This window comes from Nymphaea colorata, chromosome 3 (assembly GCF_008831285.2).
Source record: "Nymphaea colorata isolate Beijing-Zhang1983 chromosome 3, ASM883128v2, whole genome shotgun sequence".
NCBI classification, from domain to species: domain Eukaryota; kingdom Viridiplantae; phylum Streptophyta; class Magnoliopsida; order Nymphaeales; family Nymphaeaceae; genus Nymphaea; species Nymphaea colorata.
In genome coordinates, this window is record NC_045140.1 from 7,520,413 (window position 1) to 7,536,277 (window position 15,865).

Here is a 15,865-nt window from a genome sequence, read left to right on the forward strand (position 1 = left end):
ATATATATATATATATATATATATATATATATATATATATATATATATATATATATATATATATATATATATATCCCAATCAACTTTTTATTGGGCTGCGTCGCCGGATGCCCAACCCTAATGCTAGGGCCTACCAAATAGACCGAATCTGACCGGATACGCTAAAAGACCTTAGCAGCTTTTCATATCCATATCCGAAAAAAGGGAGTAATTTGAGATCAAGGGGCGGGGCCCGCATGGATTCTAGAGTCTAGACCCGCTGTTCAGAGCATGCACCAGCCCTTTCTTGTTCCGGTCAATCTTCTAGATTCGTTTCACCCTTGACTGCCCAGTATGACTCCTTTCCCACCGAAATCCAAATCCTCACGACTACATTTATATACCCCCCATTTTCAAACTTACTTTTATTAGATTATTTATTTCTAATAATTTTATTTTTATTTTTCTATATTCTACCTTACCTTATGAACGTGTAATTAAGATTCCTTTGCCTTCTAAGTTTAAATCATTTTACAAGCTCACAGATGAGTTTTTCTGTCAATTTATATATCTTTAGATGTGAAGATTACACATATATAGGCTCTCTACAAAAGTATGACATACAGTAAAATCAGTTCCGAAATCAATATGAGTCTAACTCAGGCCAGAATATCTTTAGAATAATTATAAACAAGCAAAATAAAGAGTAAAACTTGCGTCACCTCTGGTAAGTGGTAACCATCTACACGACGTTGGAGGTTCATATCACTCAAAGGCGGTTGGGTTAAAAACTTTTATGCGCGACTTTCCAAACCCTTCTCTCGCCCCTTCCTTCAAGATAAAGTGGGTCACCGTGGATCGTTCTACTAGACGCACGACGTTGACAAATTGGGTGGCTGGCGATGAATATTCGTCCCCATTTGCTACGGCGGTGGAGCCGTTGCATCCACGCCATTTGCTGCGGTGGTGGGGCCGTGGGAAAGACCTGCTCAAGTGGCCACGAAATCTGAAGGCATGGCTAACATTTTATGTATGAAATCACAAACCGTGTCTTGAATTAATGGCCTTGTTATTGTGAACATCGAATGTTTATTTGGTGGAAATAAACCGACGAAAGTTTTCACCTGGGGTCCGCTACTTTTCATATTTCACGAAAACAGGCCTTGTGTTTTTCAACTTCCTCACGCCATGTTATGCCTTTAGTGGTGCTGAAGTTTTTCTACGCAGCTTTTTATATTTCCAGTTATAATCTGAATAGTAATTGCCACGCACGACATTTTATATAACTTGTACAAAGTTCAACCTTTTTCAAATTAATGTCCGTCGACACGACATGTTTAGCAAACCCAGCAATTTTTTTTATGGTTAAAAATTTGTGTAAAAGAAAAGCACAAGCTCACTAAGGTTGGGCATCGGCGGGGCCACATTTTATATAACTTGTACAAAGTTCAACCTTTTTCAAATTAATGTCCGTCCGCACGACATAAGTGGACATGTTTAGCAAACCCAGCAATTTTTTTTATGGTTAAAAATTTGTGTAAAAAAAAAAAAGCAGAAGCTCACTAGGCTGAGCATCGGGCCGGGCCCGGGCCCGATAGGCCAGCCCGCCAGTGGCTCGGCCCGACTGTTTACATTAAAAAATTATTTTTTTAATTTTTTTGTTTTAAAAATATATATTTATTATTATATTTTAAAAAAATATTTTATAATTAAAAAAATTATTTTTAATTTCAAATGGGCCGGGCCGGCCGAGCCGGGCCCAGGCCGAGACCCGAGCTATCGGGCCGGGGCCAGGCCCAGGCCAAGCTCACCGGCCCGACAGGCCGGATGCCCACCCTCAAAGCTCACTACCCTTATCTTAAAGAGCGTTTGATTCACGGAATGAGTGTAGGAAAGGCTCGCTGAAGTGTCCTTAATTTTTGGGTTGTGTCCAACCATTCCGTGTTTGCGTGGCTCACCACAGAGTGGACGTGGGAGTGGTTCTACCCAGCTGTTAGGCACATTAAACAACCACTTGGGGAACTCTAATTTTAGCAAGGTCTAAAAGTTGGGAATAAATTAATGCATAGAATCAATCAAGCCCTCTCCGAAGATGTTGATATAATGAAGAATAGCACATAATCTCCCCTCAATCTCGACTTTATCACGTTAGAATCAATATTACTTTCCATAACATTTCTGCATTTTTACTGTAGCACCAGTACTTCCAAGTAAAATCGATTCCACTAACATTTTGTGGTTTTCATTATTCTGCTCCAACGTATATCCGAGTAGTTTGCGTGTGCTTTGTTTGTCGAATTTTTCTTCTACCTTATCTTTCTTAATTAGCAAGACATGAACATGATGGGTGCAGCCTTGCCTTTACTAGTGAATTAGCATATATAATTACTGTTATGTGTTAGCTTTGATTAGGGATGTCAATTTGATCGGATTTGAATCAAATGTAGTTTTAATCACCATATCCACTTATGGAACGTTCACGTATTTAAAGAGCCCATAGGCTCTCCCCATTCCCCTGCCTGTAGAGTTTCGAGTTAAGTTGGCATTAGTGATGGCAACAATGTACCCTTCAACGTAGATACTGCATCTTATAACCATTTAAAGTGTGGAGACTTAGTGTCCACGATCATCAGACTTGAGATGCACTACTTTATGTGCCAGTAGCTTGACCAGCTGTGCTATGCTCTGCGAGGCTCAATGTTCACATATTCGTATTCAGATACAAGTTTATACCATATCTAATGGATCTAAATCAGATTTTTAAATTCAAATTTCAATCTCAATCCATCTTTTAAGCCAAAACCAAACTGCACTATAAGATGCTAATAGCAGACTTTTAGAATGTATAAACATTAGATAGAGGACACCTATATAAAACTAAATTTAAGTTGAATTTGAATCAAACTGGATATTTTGTTTAAATCTGAATCCAAATCCGATTGGATGACAGTTCCAAATCTGAATCAGATATAATTTCTTTATTGGACGTACGTTAGTTTTTTTTTTTCCATATCAAGGAAGAGATATGAGAGTCCAACTTAAATTTCATATATGTGCACAGACATAGGCCATGTTACATACATCTTATCGAAGGGGTGTTTGGTATGCGGACTTGATGGAGCGAATGGGCGAGCTCAATGTCAGTTTTGAGTTGGGTGTTGTATATATATATATGTGTGTGTGTCTGTGTTTATTTATTATTTATTTATAAAATCACTCAAGCAAGTACATTTGGCTTATACGCTTGAACCAAACCCTAAATCCATATTGAACAATTTTTTCAATTCAAACACCAAACACCAATTACAGATTCTTTAATTCCACATTTCCAAAGAAGTCGATGTGATGAAGAATAGCACATATTCTTTCCCCACTGCCGACTTTATCATGGAAGAATCAAATATTATTTTTCGCAACTGCAGTACTAAGAAGAATCCATTCCAATGATACTTTGGTGGTTGTCATTCATTAATTTGTTCATACGTACAGCCAGTTCGCTTGTGCTTTGTTTATTGAATCGTCCTTTTACCTTAACTTTCTTAATTAGCAAGGCATAGGGGTGGAGTCAGGATTCTTTAGAGGTGGGCCGACAATTCAACCTCTGAATTCAGGTAGGACCAAATTGAATTCAAATATAAAAAATACATGGTGCAATTAATTTAAAAAACTTTATTTTTTTCATTGGCTAGATGAGGCCATGGCCTAGGCGGGCCCTCCCCTCCCTCCGCCCGAGGGGGCCATGAGGGTATCTTATATTTAGTCATTTTCGTTTTTCACCCGTCATTTAGTATCTAGACCTCCTTACTTTTACGTACTGAGTGCCTTTGATGATTAAAGCAACTCACCAAGTAATTGACATGAACATCTTTTTCCTATTAACTAAATTTTATTTCTCAAACTTTTCCCTTCTCTTGTTATGATGATCAATTACTGACATTGTTAATGCTATATTAGGACGAGCGTGGATGTCAGAATATGTATGAAGAAACATCTATTAGAGAATGGGGAAATATATGAAATTTAAATGTCAAACTGTAAAGTGAATTGCATCTAGCAGAAAATATTTGTGCCTTGGACATCAGGTTCCACCATTGAAGGAGCTTTGGTCATCTCCTTCCGTAACCATCTCCGTCGCATGAGGTTTCAAGAACTTTCCGATCTTTACAAACAGGTGCTGAGTATTAGAAGGATGAGCTTTTCATTCTTGTGCTTGGAATTTGTATTTTCGACGATCTGATTTATGCGAGAGCTAAGTTTATAAATGGGGATAAAAAAACTCTTTCTTCATCTTCCGTCTATATGTGTCAATTTCTTCAGCAAAATGTGCAGAATTCGATTGGTTGACCTTGTTATTTTCTTGTTAATAAGAAGGATGGAGAGTGGGGGGGAGAGCACAGAGCCGGGAGAAGAGGAGGAGATAGAAGAGAACGATGACTGTCATCTTATCTTGTCAAGGAAGACCCAGCAGGTCTTCCCCCACTATCACCGTCCGCCCCGCCGACCGAGTCTCCCCTTTTGACCGAGTCTACTCTACTTCTACCGGCCGGGAAGAGCTTCAGCGGGTGCCGACAAGGACGGCACTGCTTGGTGGTGGGCAAGGCAGTGCGTGTCTCCCCCTTGCCATCGCCGGTGGGGCCGACTCCCAAGGTCGTCTTCACGCTGTTTAGCGACACTGTCGGCAACAGTTGGCCGAAGGCTCTCCTTGCAAGGAGAGGAGAGAGTGAAAGGGAGAAAGAGGGATTCGCGGAAAAGTGAGGGAGATAGACTTGGGAGATATGAACAGTCCACCTAGATTTGATACAATACAGGGACGGTCCACCTAGATTTGATACAATACAGGGACGGTGAGCGCAGGAAAAATTTCTTTTTTTTACATTAAAAAAATCAATTTTTTTTAGTTTGATCGATCAGTTGCTCCTCTTGACTCGACCTTGTCCAGCCCGCGAATCGTCTTGACCCGACCCTAAAAGAAATCTGGTTTGGCCTCTGATTTGATATCCTTTGATATATATATACATATATATTTAAGGATATCTAGGTGTGGATGCGGAAACCTTTTATATATATATATATATATATCAACTGTGGATGCCTGAACGTTGTTTCAGTAGGCTGATCGTTCACAAACCAATGTTTCCTACCAAATTTTGCTTAATTCTCTCTAGAATAGCAATTTATGCCCATTGTGTTTTTTGAATTTTTTTTTCCAAAAAAACAAAATTATTAAAAGCAGTCCAATTATTGAAGGGAGAACAGTCCAACACGTCATATAAAAGGAACAAAAAAAATTACTAAAGATATTAAAAACCGAAAATTAAAGAGCCTCACTGTCGGGGCCAGCGGCGGCCATTTGCAGAGAATCATGGGAAAAACACTTATTCATGTATTCATCAAAAAGTTGTGCAGTCGCATGTTAATTGCTTAAAAATTCGTACCCTTGTTGTAAAGTTGCTTTTTTGTTTTCCCAAAACATATAATAATCAGTAGTCAAGGATCCGTACCCACCACCACCCAGAGTCATCTTACATTCTCTCCCTTCCAAATTCTCCGGCAATAAATGCCACCTGTTAATTTGTTTCCAAGTCAACTTTGTTGGAGTCATCTGAAAGAAAAACTGGAAGTTTCTTTACTTTACATCTACATGGTAATGAAATTAATTGAGATTTTCAAACAAGATTCACGATAAATTTCTCATCTCCACGTCTGAATTCAAGCAGATCTTTGGAAAACAAAAAAGGAGAGCCTCTTACTATGGAATTACTGAAAAAACTTGGCCTTATTCGAACATTATTTCTTCAATATCGTTCAAAATTTGAGCAAAACCCGAGCAAGTTTGGATAACAAAATGAGCACGCAAGAACCACTCGTCTTTTAAAAGAATAAAGGAAATAGCAACATGATTTTAATGAAAGTAAGGTTTTGTTTGTTTATTTGTTTACTTATTTATTCATTCAGGAAACATCTAAGTCGAAAAGAAAGGACGATGCGCTCTTGGAGCCACTCATCTTTGAAAAAAGCTGGCCAAAGATCAAGTATAATTCTGCATTCACCACTAAGTGGAGTGGCAAACAAACTCTGGTGTTCCCTGTAGTGCGTGGAGATCCCAGAAGCTTTTTTCAGCTGGTGATTGAGCTAAATTACCAATGTAAATAGATTACTAGTCCTAATGTTTAACCTGTAAACAGGACTTCTGAGGAAGCAACATCAAGACAACTAATTACCAAAAATGCTGCCTTTTACTAAATTTAAGAGAGATGCTTTTTAGTACATCAGTTTAGCAAGATGAGAAGGGAAATTGAACAAAAAATACAAATTTACAGAAATTCTAGGAGTCTCCAAAACGATAACTAATGAACTGTAAGCTGTTTAATCAAATTTCAAACCAATGTTCTGATCGGTACCCAACGAAAGGAATCGTCTACACAGCATGTAGTCTGTCTATTTAAACAGCTTGTTTTTCTCGAGTAACTGAATCCCAGCAGACAGCGAACACATCCCACGTATGATCGACATAATTGTGTCCATTGCCATATCGTTTGGTCCCTAAAAGGAGTGGCGCGAGAGTTCCTCTTTTTCCCGTCTAGGGTTTCCTTGTTCACGCTTCTGCTTCTCTAGGGCCTTGGAGGACGACAGCCCAAATCCTGGAAAACGCCAGACAAAGCGTTCCTAGTAAGTGGAATTTGCAACAAGGGCATGCTCTTCGGCTCGCTGTTTGTTTCATCTAGTGGCTTGATTACTTTACTTCTTTCACTTCTTCAGTTTTCTATGATTCTTTTGAGGAACCCCAGTTGTTTTTTTTTGTTTGGTTGGATTGTTGATGATCCTTAGAATTATAGTTTGCTGTTTGTTTTCCCCCTTTTTGGATGTATTCTTTCTCACTTGATCAGTCTGTCGGCTGTAGTTTGCTGAACCGGGATCTTGGTAATGGTCGTAGTGGCTTCTTCAACTTGATTGGTTTCTTTGTTGTTTGACGCTGAATTGTGTGAAAGAAACTGAGAAATTTAAGTAATTGAGTCCTTGGTTGCTTGAGGTTATTCGTGCCTGCCTATTTTGCGGAATTTGGGGTGTTGGTATTCTTGGATTTTGGAATTTAGGAAAAAAGAGAAATTACTCTCTATGAATGGTCTTTTTTGTTCCTGTGTACGGCTTTAGATGTTTTTGGTTAAATAATCAATCCAATAGAGATGGCTTTTTGAATATTGTTTCTTTGTCCACATCCGCCGAAGTAAGCTTCGCAACTGAAGTGAAGTCATTGAAAATTTTAGGAACAAGAAGCATTTTTTTGTGAACTACATGGAGGTAATGAAATTTTAGGAACAAGAAGCATTCTTTTATGAACGTACATGGAGGGAAAGACGGATCACCATTAGGCAAGGGAAGCGATCTGTTCCCTTTCGAACCTTTGTTTCTGGGTAACTATGGTGTCTTAATGTTTTTATTTGCTCTACTTGGTCGAGCAAATTATGCTGCGTCCTTAACCATGTCAATGGATTAGCTTGCTAAACAGCTACTTTCACTGGCTTCATTTTCTTACAGTATGTATATGTGACAATTGTGCGTCTATGGTTTTCATGGTTTGTATGCAACTCTTGACCCAGGTAACTGCTAACTTGATGCCAGGTATCATCGGTTCCTTGCTCAACAACAGAGCCATTAGCATATAGCCAACCTTCAATGATGGGAGAAGAAAATACCATTAACAACTCGAATGTACGAAGGCCTGGTCTATTGAGAGATCAGGTGCAGTTGGTGAAGAGGAAAGATAGTGAACGTTATGAAATAGTTCCAATACCAGATCAACTGTCATTTGAAAAAGGTTTCTTCATAGTGATCCGTGCATGTCAGTTGTTGGCACAGAAAAATGATGGTATGATACTAGTAGGAGTTGCCGGGCCTTCGGGAGCTGGGAAAACCGTGTTCACTGAAAAAGTGCTTCATTTTATGCCTAGCCTTGCTATTATATCGATGGACAACTACAATGACGCTACTCGTCTTGTTGATGGGAACTTTGATGGTAATCTATGCTTTACCTTCAAAATGCTTGTATCCACGTTCTTCTTTATTAAACAATACTTTTCTTACATATAGCTAATGATGTAGTTTCCTGCTGGATTTAAGAATGGGTTTTAAACTATCTGCTCTATTAAAAAGTAATACTTTGTGTTGTTGTGTCAAGAAGTTATGACAAAGCTTGCACTGTGTTGATAAACTTGTGACAAATCGATATTCTGCCTTATGTCTGGCATGTATATTGAGTCTTGAGAGTTTGCATAAATAAGTTAGACATAGTCCTCAAGAAATGGTTCTAATATTATACTTCTTAGTGTTAATCAGTTGGAACATTCTTACTCCAACTGGATACCCAGCTACATGTGCCTGTTGTCCTTTTTGCCTAGTGTAGCTAACGTCTTTGTCTTTCTTCCATGTTATTGTCTAAGGCTCTAAACATGTCTCCCAACCAAAGGAGATTTCCCTAATCTCTATTTAAGATGGAAATGGACCAAAAAACGTACATAACTTGCAAAATCACATGGTACAATATGATCTACTTAGATTGGCTTTAGGCTTTCAAGTTTCAACTATGACACATAGGTATGGGTGATGGCATGAGACATGAGTACTTGTTGGGGTATGAGTACGAAGCATTTTAAAAAAAAAGATACAATTGTGTGTGTGTATATATATATATATATATATATATATATATATATAACTAGTGTATGCTGTTAGTGCTTTTATTTTTTTCTCGGCATCTTGAATTTACTTGTTTAGTTGTTTATACTTTATGGTTTATGAGAAATTTAGTCTTTATGATGAAACTTTTATTTAGAAGTTAAATTCAAGATACAAAAAGTTTTCATTAAGTCCCCTCATGAATACAGTCTTTATTGTAGTAGGTTCGGTAATTGGGCTGTCTATCTCTCTCTTTCCTTTATTACGCCTTTTTTTTGTTAATCTTCATTATTATAGCATTAAAATATAGGATTAACATTCATTATTACCATATCTTCATTATTACAACACTAAATATACAGTTATCCTTCATTATTACAGATAGCCACGGTATATGCAGGTAACAATAAAGAAACCTTAAATTTCAACCATATATGGTATTATTTTGACCGTACCCTAGTACCAGTACCCATACCAATGCCATACCGGGTCAGTAGAGGTACAGCTCCATTTGAGCAGTACCTGTGTGACATAGGCTTTCAATTATGGAGCAGGTTTTAGTATGTGCAAAGGTATAATGCTGATCTTTGGTGGTTTTGTGGTGCTTCATGGTACATGGCCTTTCTTTTGTTAGCTAACACTAGTTAAAACCTTATACCAGGCTGTCGTTAGGCTAAGCTAACCTGAGGACACTGGCTGCACAGTCAACTTCATTCATAAGATATGCAATTGAACCATTATGGCTTGTTTTGTACATTTCCATTTATATTCTGAAACTTACGGTCACAATGTGCCTGATTACTCAAATTTTTGGTAAAAAATATTCTGTTGACTCTTGTCTTTAATTCAAACTTGACACTTGAACCATGATAAATGAACGTGAACTCACAATCTCTGAATATTTGGTTGTGTGAGAAAGAGGGGAAAAGCTTTTATAGTTTTATTCCTATCTTATTCTCATTTGGAAGATGGAAGATTGTTTAACCTATTAGTTTACTTTCTGAAACATTCTTGACTGCAGGATGTAGTTGGCTACGTTGCTTTTTCTATCTGATATTTTGACACCATTTAGTTTCTTGGCTTTGGAACAGATCCACGCTTGACAGATTATGATACGTTGCTTGATAACATCCGTGACCTAAAACAAGGAAAATCTGTTCAGGTTCCAGTTTATGATTACAAGCTGAGCTGCCGAACAGGATACAGGTTAATGTCAATCTTTTCCCCTTGCATTGCTAATATGCATTCAAAAGTTGACAGTCTACAAAAAGTCAGTGTGCCTAATAAGTGACCTTATATTTTAGGACTGTTGAAGTTCCTACATCTCGAGTTGTGTTTATTGAAGGCATCTATGCACTAAGTGAAAAATTGCGCCCTTTTCTTGACCTTCGGGTATCGATTACGGGTGGTGTCCACTTTGACCTTGTTAAGAGGGTTCTGCGAGATATACAACGAGCTGGTCAAGAGCCAGAAGAAATAATTCATCAGATATCTGAAACGGTTCTTTCATTATTTCCCTGTGCTGTTTCTCGTTTATATGCCCTTTATGAATCTCATAGTATTTGAAAAAAACCTTTAGACTCAGTTCTTCTTTTCATTTTTTAGCATCAAACCCTGGGAGTGCAGCTTTGGATGACTTTTTTGTTATGTATCCTTGACAGGTATATCCCATGTACAAAGCTTTTATTGAACCAGATCTCCAAACTGCCCACATAAAAATTGTCAATAAGTTTAATCCGTTCTCAGGGTTCCAGAACCCCACTTATATACTTAAGGTCAGATTTTTCTAGCAGACTGTTTCATGTCTTGGTCAGCTTCACTTCTGGTGCAACGTGCAAGTCCTTCAGTGGATGTAGCTTTAGTGCTTATAAATCTAAATAATACTGCTTTGTATTATTGTAGTCACAAAAAGCTTTGACTGTGGAGGAAATCAAGGCTGTCATTCCCCATGAACACAAAGAGACCATGGAGGAGACATATGATATGTATCTTCTTCCTCCAGGTGAAGATCCAGAAGCTTGTCAGTCATACCTGAGGATGCGGAATAGGGATGGAAAATATAACCTTATGTTTGAGGTCTGTTCTTTTAATGAACTCTACCCTTTTTTTTCCAAATTGCAAATGACTTCCAAATAGATATTGATTCAGTGGTCTTTCCAAATTTTATTAAACATCACATAATGGCTAGATGTACATGAAAGGGCTGCTTTTCACATTCATGTTTGCAGGAGCAGAAGTTACTTTCTAATGGTTCCTTGAGCTAATTGCTAAGAATTTAGTTATTAGAGTAGTCGTTGAAGCTTATTCTTAATCTCAAAAGTTAGTATAGTATGGTTACTGTTGTCACCTATTTGTCTCATTAATTATGCATGTGTGCATAATGTGCTCATGTGGGTATGTTGTATGTTGAGGAATAGGGTTTGGGCACACAGAGTCGTGTGTATGGATATAGTGCCTGCTTCGGTGCATAGCATGCATCTGAAATTTTTTTATGACTTTTTTTGAAAAAAATTTGATTTTTCTTTTTGCGTATCGCATAGCATGAATGCCTGTAGTTGTTTTATGTGAAAAAAGTTAAATTTTAGGAGAAAAATAAAAACGCAACTATCTGCTCCACTAGGTATGCACCACGGGGCTTTCAGCATCATACTCTCATGCACCTCTTCAAACATATCATGGCAGTCAATCATAATGTGCCTGCCTTCTGAGGGTGCTCTTTATTCTTGGCAATATGTAGGGTATGCAGAAATGCTAACAGCTAATCTAGAATAATGGGTGGCTAGTTTAAGTAGTTTGTGACTTATTCCATGCTTAGCCTATGTATAAAATTCAACATATAAAAGAAGAGAAATTTTGGTTCTCATAGAACATGCGCAGGTTTGTATTGTATGTACACTACTTGAACTTCAAAGCAAATATGATTGGTGAACCACATAAGATGTTGGCATCTTCAGTCTGGAGATTGTTCTGGATAATAGTATCATCTTTGTAACATTAGTAGGGTAAGAAGTCAAGTAACATGTTTATCTCCAATTCTAGGCACTGTAAATAAATAATGCTTTGGACAGCTGTAAGTTTTCTTCGTCAGAAATATCCATATATTGATAGTGCAGTCCAAGCTGTCTTTAGTCAGAATAATATTGTCAAGGTTTTGTTATTGGTTATCATACTATCTTCAAAATAACAAATAACTATACCAGTGTAAATAGAGTAGATACTGAGACATAACACAGAAGTCAGAACTTAGATATCTGATTGAGACCAAGAAACGTGCATTAAACCGATTTTCCCGTTCCACAATTTTGAGTGCATGTTTGTTGTCATTAACTGTTCATCTTGGTCTAGAAACCCAGCCATGTGCATCTGATACACAAAAACTGCATGCAGATTATTGCAATCTCCAGAAAAATTTATATTAACACTTAATTAATAGAATTTCAGTCTCTATAAAATATCAAGTTAGCAATTAATTGATGGGGCTACCGTCGTTCAACTGCTGTAATTCCTACAGAGTATGTGGTACAAGAACATTTCTGTTGTGAATATTCTTTATAGATATTGATGTTTAAACGGTATTCTCACCTGTTATCTGTTTAATATTTTATTACATTTATGAAATTGAAAACAAGAAAAAAAATGAGTAGTTAGACCAAAGGCAAGTTAGCTTGCTTGGTTGCAAGAAAGATTTATCTTTTCTTGAATAAAGGGTTTTTGTGCTATCATATACTTGGTGCTGCATTGTCTACATGGCCTGTTTTCATTTTTTTCATGCTGCTATTGCTATCTTTCTTGCATTTCAGGAATGGGTGACTGATAGTCCCTTCATCATATCTCCTAGAATCACGTTTGAAGTAAGTGTGCGACTTCTTGGTGGATTGATGGCCCTGGGGTACACCATTGCTACCATCCTAAAAAGAAGCAGCCATGTCTTTTCTTATGATCACATTTCTGTAAAGATTGATTGGCTTGAGCAATTAAATCGCAGATATGTTCAGGTAAAATCACATTGTGGTTCTGTATTCACATTCTTTTGAGAAACTTCACCCTTTCGCTGTCTAGTTTCTCTTTCAAGTTTCAAATTTAAGACTTCGAAAATATGCTTACGGGTGCTAGGAACACTTTGTTTATGATTTCTGAAGATGGTTTGTGTTATGCTACTACCTTTCAACTAGGTGATGTTTTCCATGTATGTTGGAAATACTAGTGTTGTTGATTCATGAAGCTAATGGTTTTGTTTTCCTAGTTCCATCTCACCACAGGGTAGCAGTTTTGAACACCCAAATCAGTACCATGCTTATGTTTCTCATGATCTCAACACTGGCCTTTGCAAGCTCAGCAAGGACTTCCAGGCTTGACTTTGCTCAAGATCCAAATTAACTTGACATAGTATGCAGACAAATCAAATGCATGTATTTGTGCAACTAACAGCTGACAAATTGCCAGTTCATCTATGTTCTTTTTTGCTGTAATTAGATTCAAAGTTTATTTGCTGAATTATGGCCATATATATTCACATAAACTGGAAGTTGGAACTTGTACTCAAAGTACCATTAATTGTCTTTAAAGTGGAAAATCTAGTTAATGTAGGTTCTGGAGCTAATTGATGGAGTCCTGTAGAGACCACGCTACCTTCTGCTGTATTTTCTCACCTACCCACCCTTTTTTTCCAGATTATGCAGAACAATCCTACAAATCTAAACTTAGTTGTACCGACTTTTTAACAGTCCTTGTCTAATTGCAAGCCTAAAGTAGCATCCATACCTTTGTGTGTAATCTTGTTTATGGATGCCTAATGTGAAGCAAGTATGTCGATTCATGGCTTTAACCATACAGCGAAGCACTTATGTGCTGGTTATCAAGGCTTTCACTATACAGTGAAGCATATATTTTGGTTATTAAGTCTTTCACTAACTTAAAATTATGCAATGGGGAAACTCTGCAGGTACAGGGCAGAGACCGTTTGGCTGTAAAAGAGGTTGCAGAGAAGCTGGGTTTAGATGGTTCATACATTCCGCGTACTTACATAGAGCAGATTCAGCTGGAAAAGCTTGTAAATGAAGTTTTGGTAGGAGGAATATTATGAGATAAATTGATCTTTTGAAATTTTCCCCCTTTCAGTTGTGTGATTGACTTCAGCTGTCAACCTCTGTGCAGGCTTTGCCAGATGATCTGAAAACGAAGCTCAGCATTGATGATGATGTAGCTTCAAGTCCAAGGGAAGCACTGTCAAGAGCTTCTGCTGATAGGGTGGCCATGAGAAAAAATCTTAAGAGGTTTTTTAGTCCCTTTAATGTTGTTTTGTATATCAAACTTTGTATATTCCTGGAACATCTTTTTGGGTAATAGATGAAGGATTGGTGTCAGAAATATATGCACCTTAAAGTTACTGGATTTGGTTGGCTTCTACCATACTAAAATAACTGTGCGCTTTAGGAGAGCATGATGCTGGAAAGCTTAAAAGTTGAACTCTTTTCTTGTTCTTGATTTCTAGGGGCACTTTCGCTTAATAATTTGTTCTTTTTCTGCTAGCAGCCTGCCTCACTCCTTTTCAACACACAGAGACAAGCTTAAAAGTTGGAACTCTTTTCTTGTTCTTGATTTCTAGGGGCACTTTCCCTTAATAATTTGTTCTTTTTCTGCTAGCAGCCTGCCTCACTCCTTTTCAACACACAGAGACAAGAACCTTGCTAACTTGACAAGGCTTACGGTTGGCACTAAGCGTGTTGAGATCAGGGGCCTTGACTCACCTGCTCCTTTGCCCAACCAGGTTAGTTTTTTCAATAAGAGAATTTGCTCACCGAAGGCACACTACCGATTATGGATTTTTTGTTGGTTCATTCATTCTGAAATTTTTCTTTTTGTCTCCATGTATGATCTGTTTTTCTCTGATGGCTGTGTGAGCATATGCATGTGTGCGGCTTGACTGGTTCAAGTCCATCAGTGTATTGAAAACCGCATCTATCACTTATCTGGACAGAGTTTATTAGCAATGAACCAGAGATAATTGTTTGCATTGATGAATATAACTGGCAGTTCTGTCAACACCCTTTCTTTACAATATTCTGTGTACCTGACTGGAAAGCATTCATCTGAGTTCAGTTACAAGACATTGCTAGATATATATCCTAACTGAACTTCTACTTGTAGGGAATGATAACTCAGCTTTCTGAGCAGATATCCACACTCAATGAGAGAATGGATGAATTCACATCGAGAATAGAAGAGCTAAATGCCAAGCTAACCACCAATAAATCTTCAACCAGCCAACAGAACCTGAACCTACAGGTAGAAGCCTGCAATGGTTCTCTTCCAACTTCGCATTACTTATCTGGCTATGGAAATGGAGCCCTACATACTTCCTCCTCTGTTCCTCAATTTTCGAAGGAATCACCTCTGATGGAAGAGGTAGAATTTTCATCCATCCATTTCAACATTCTGTTGTAATTGTGCCCTTATTGGTGGTTTCATTTTGATCCCAGATAACAATGGTTGCACGTGGCCAACGCCAAATTATGCATCAACTAGACAATCTCAGCAGCTTCCTCCATGAAAATGTAGGTCAGAGAAATCGTCAAAGCAGAGTTGAGGTTAGCCATGGGAGAACTGATGTTGGTCTCATTGGGGTTTCACTAATTACCATGCTGGCAGTTGGTGGCATTAGTGCATTACTTTTGAGAGGCTACCGTAGTCAGTGAATCCTTAGAAGCTATACAGTTGTCTTCTTTCGATTCAATCAGCAGCCAAATGTCGATTTTTCTTTACTTTTTAACCCTCTTTTATGTTCATTTAGATTTATAATGGGAAGGTAATTAATTCATGGGCATTGTAAACAGGAGGATGGGGCCAAGAAAGGAAAGGTGATCCTCAATCCTTGAAATGAAATCTGTATATCTTCATTGATAAAATAGTAATTGGTAAAATAAATTGTATTTGGTGGGGCATTGTACTTGCTTAGAGAGAGAGAGGGGAGAGAGGTTTTTGGGGCAATTCTCATGCTTGTCGTGGGGTTGAAACTTCTATCCTGTCATCTCTGTTGGTTTGCTTTTGGTAAAAAATTCGCCTATTATTCTGAATTGACTGGATAAATCATGTGTGAAGTGACTGGATAAATCATGTGGGTTCAGTATGTAGATATACTTAAGCCTCGATACCCAAATTTCAACCAAATTATGTTTTGAGTCTTAGTGTTTGTGCCTCGTGCATATGCTCGTTC

General features: G+C 37.9%; 1 protein-coding gene across 4 annotated transcripts; it reads left to right on the plus strand.

Moving 5' to 3' along the window:
* Positions 1–6,346: 6,346 nt before the first annotated feature.
* Positions 6,347–15,593, plus strand: LOC116250611 (inorganic pyrophosphatase TTM2-like). Of its 4 annotated transcripts, none has more exons than XM_031624364.2 (12): positions 6,352–6,648; positions 7,578–7,993; positions 9,744–9,858; positions 9,957–10,152; positions 10,314–10,427; positions 10,555–10,728; positions 12,453–12,647; positions 13,595–13,717; positions 13,807–13,925; positions 14,296–14,419; positions 14,800–15,057; positions 15,132–15,593. In XM_031624364.2, exons 2-12 carry the CDS (start codon positions 7,654–7,656, stop codon positions 15,345–15,347), a joined length of 1,974 nt encoding a protein of 657 aa, XP_031480224.1. In that variant the 5' UTR covers positions 6,352–6,648; positions 7,578–7,653; the 3' UTR covers positions 15,348–15,593. The 4 variants fall into 4 exon arrangements, with proteins under 4 accessions (XP_031480227.1, XP_031480224.1, XP_031480223.1 ...); XM_031624363.2 differs by having other exon boundaries at positions 6,354–6,648; positions 7,600–7,993; XM_031624365.2 differs by having other exon boundaries at positions 6,358–6,648; positions 7,600–7,993; positions 14,299–14,419.
* The last annotated feature ends 272 nt before the right edge of the window (positions 15,594–15,865 follow it).

Excerpts from the sequence above, each read along its gene's own strand:
- LOC116250611 (XM_031624364.2), top strand. The coding sequence starts at position 7,654 with ATGATGGGAGAAGAAAATACCATTAACAACTCGAATGTACGAAGGCCT. Across the intron at positions 9,859-9,956 it reads AGCTGCCGAACAGGATACAG|GACTGTTGAAGTTCCTACAT; the intron begins GTTAATGTCAAT and ends CTTATATTTTAG. Across the intron at positions 13,926-14,295 it reads ATGAGAAAAAATCTTAAGAG|CAGCCTGCCTCACTCCTTTT; the intron begins GTTTTTTAGTCC and ends TTTTTCTGCTAG.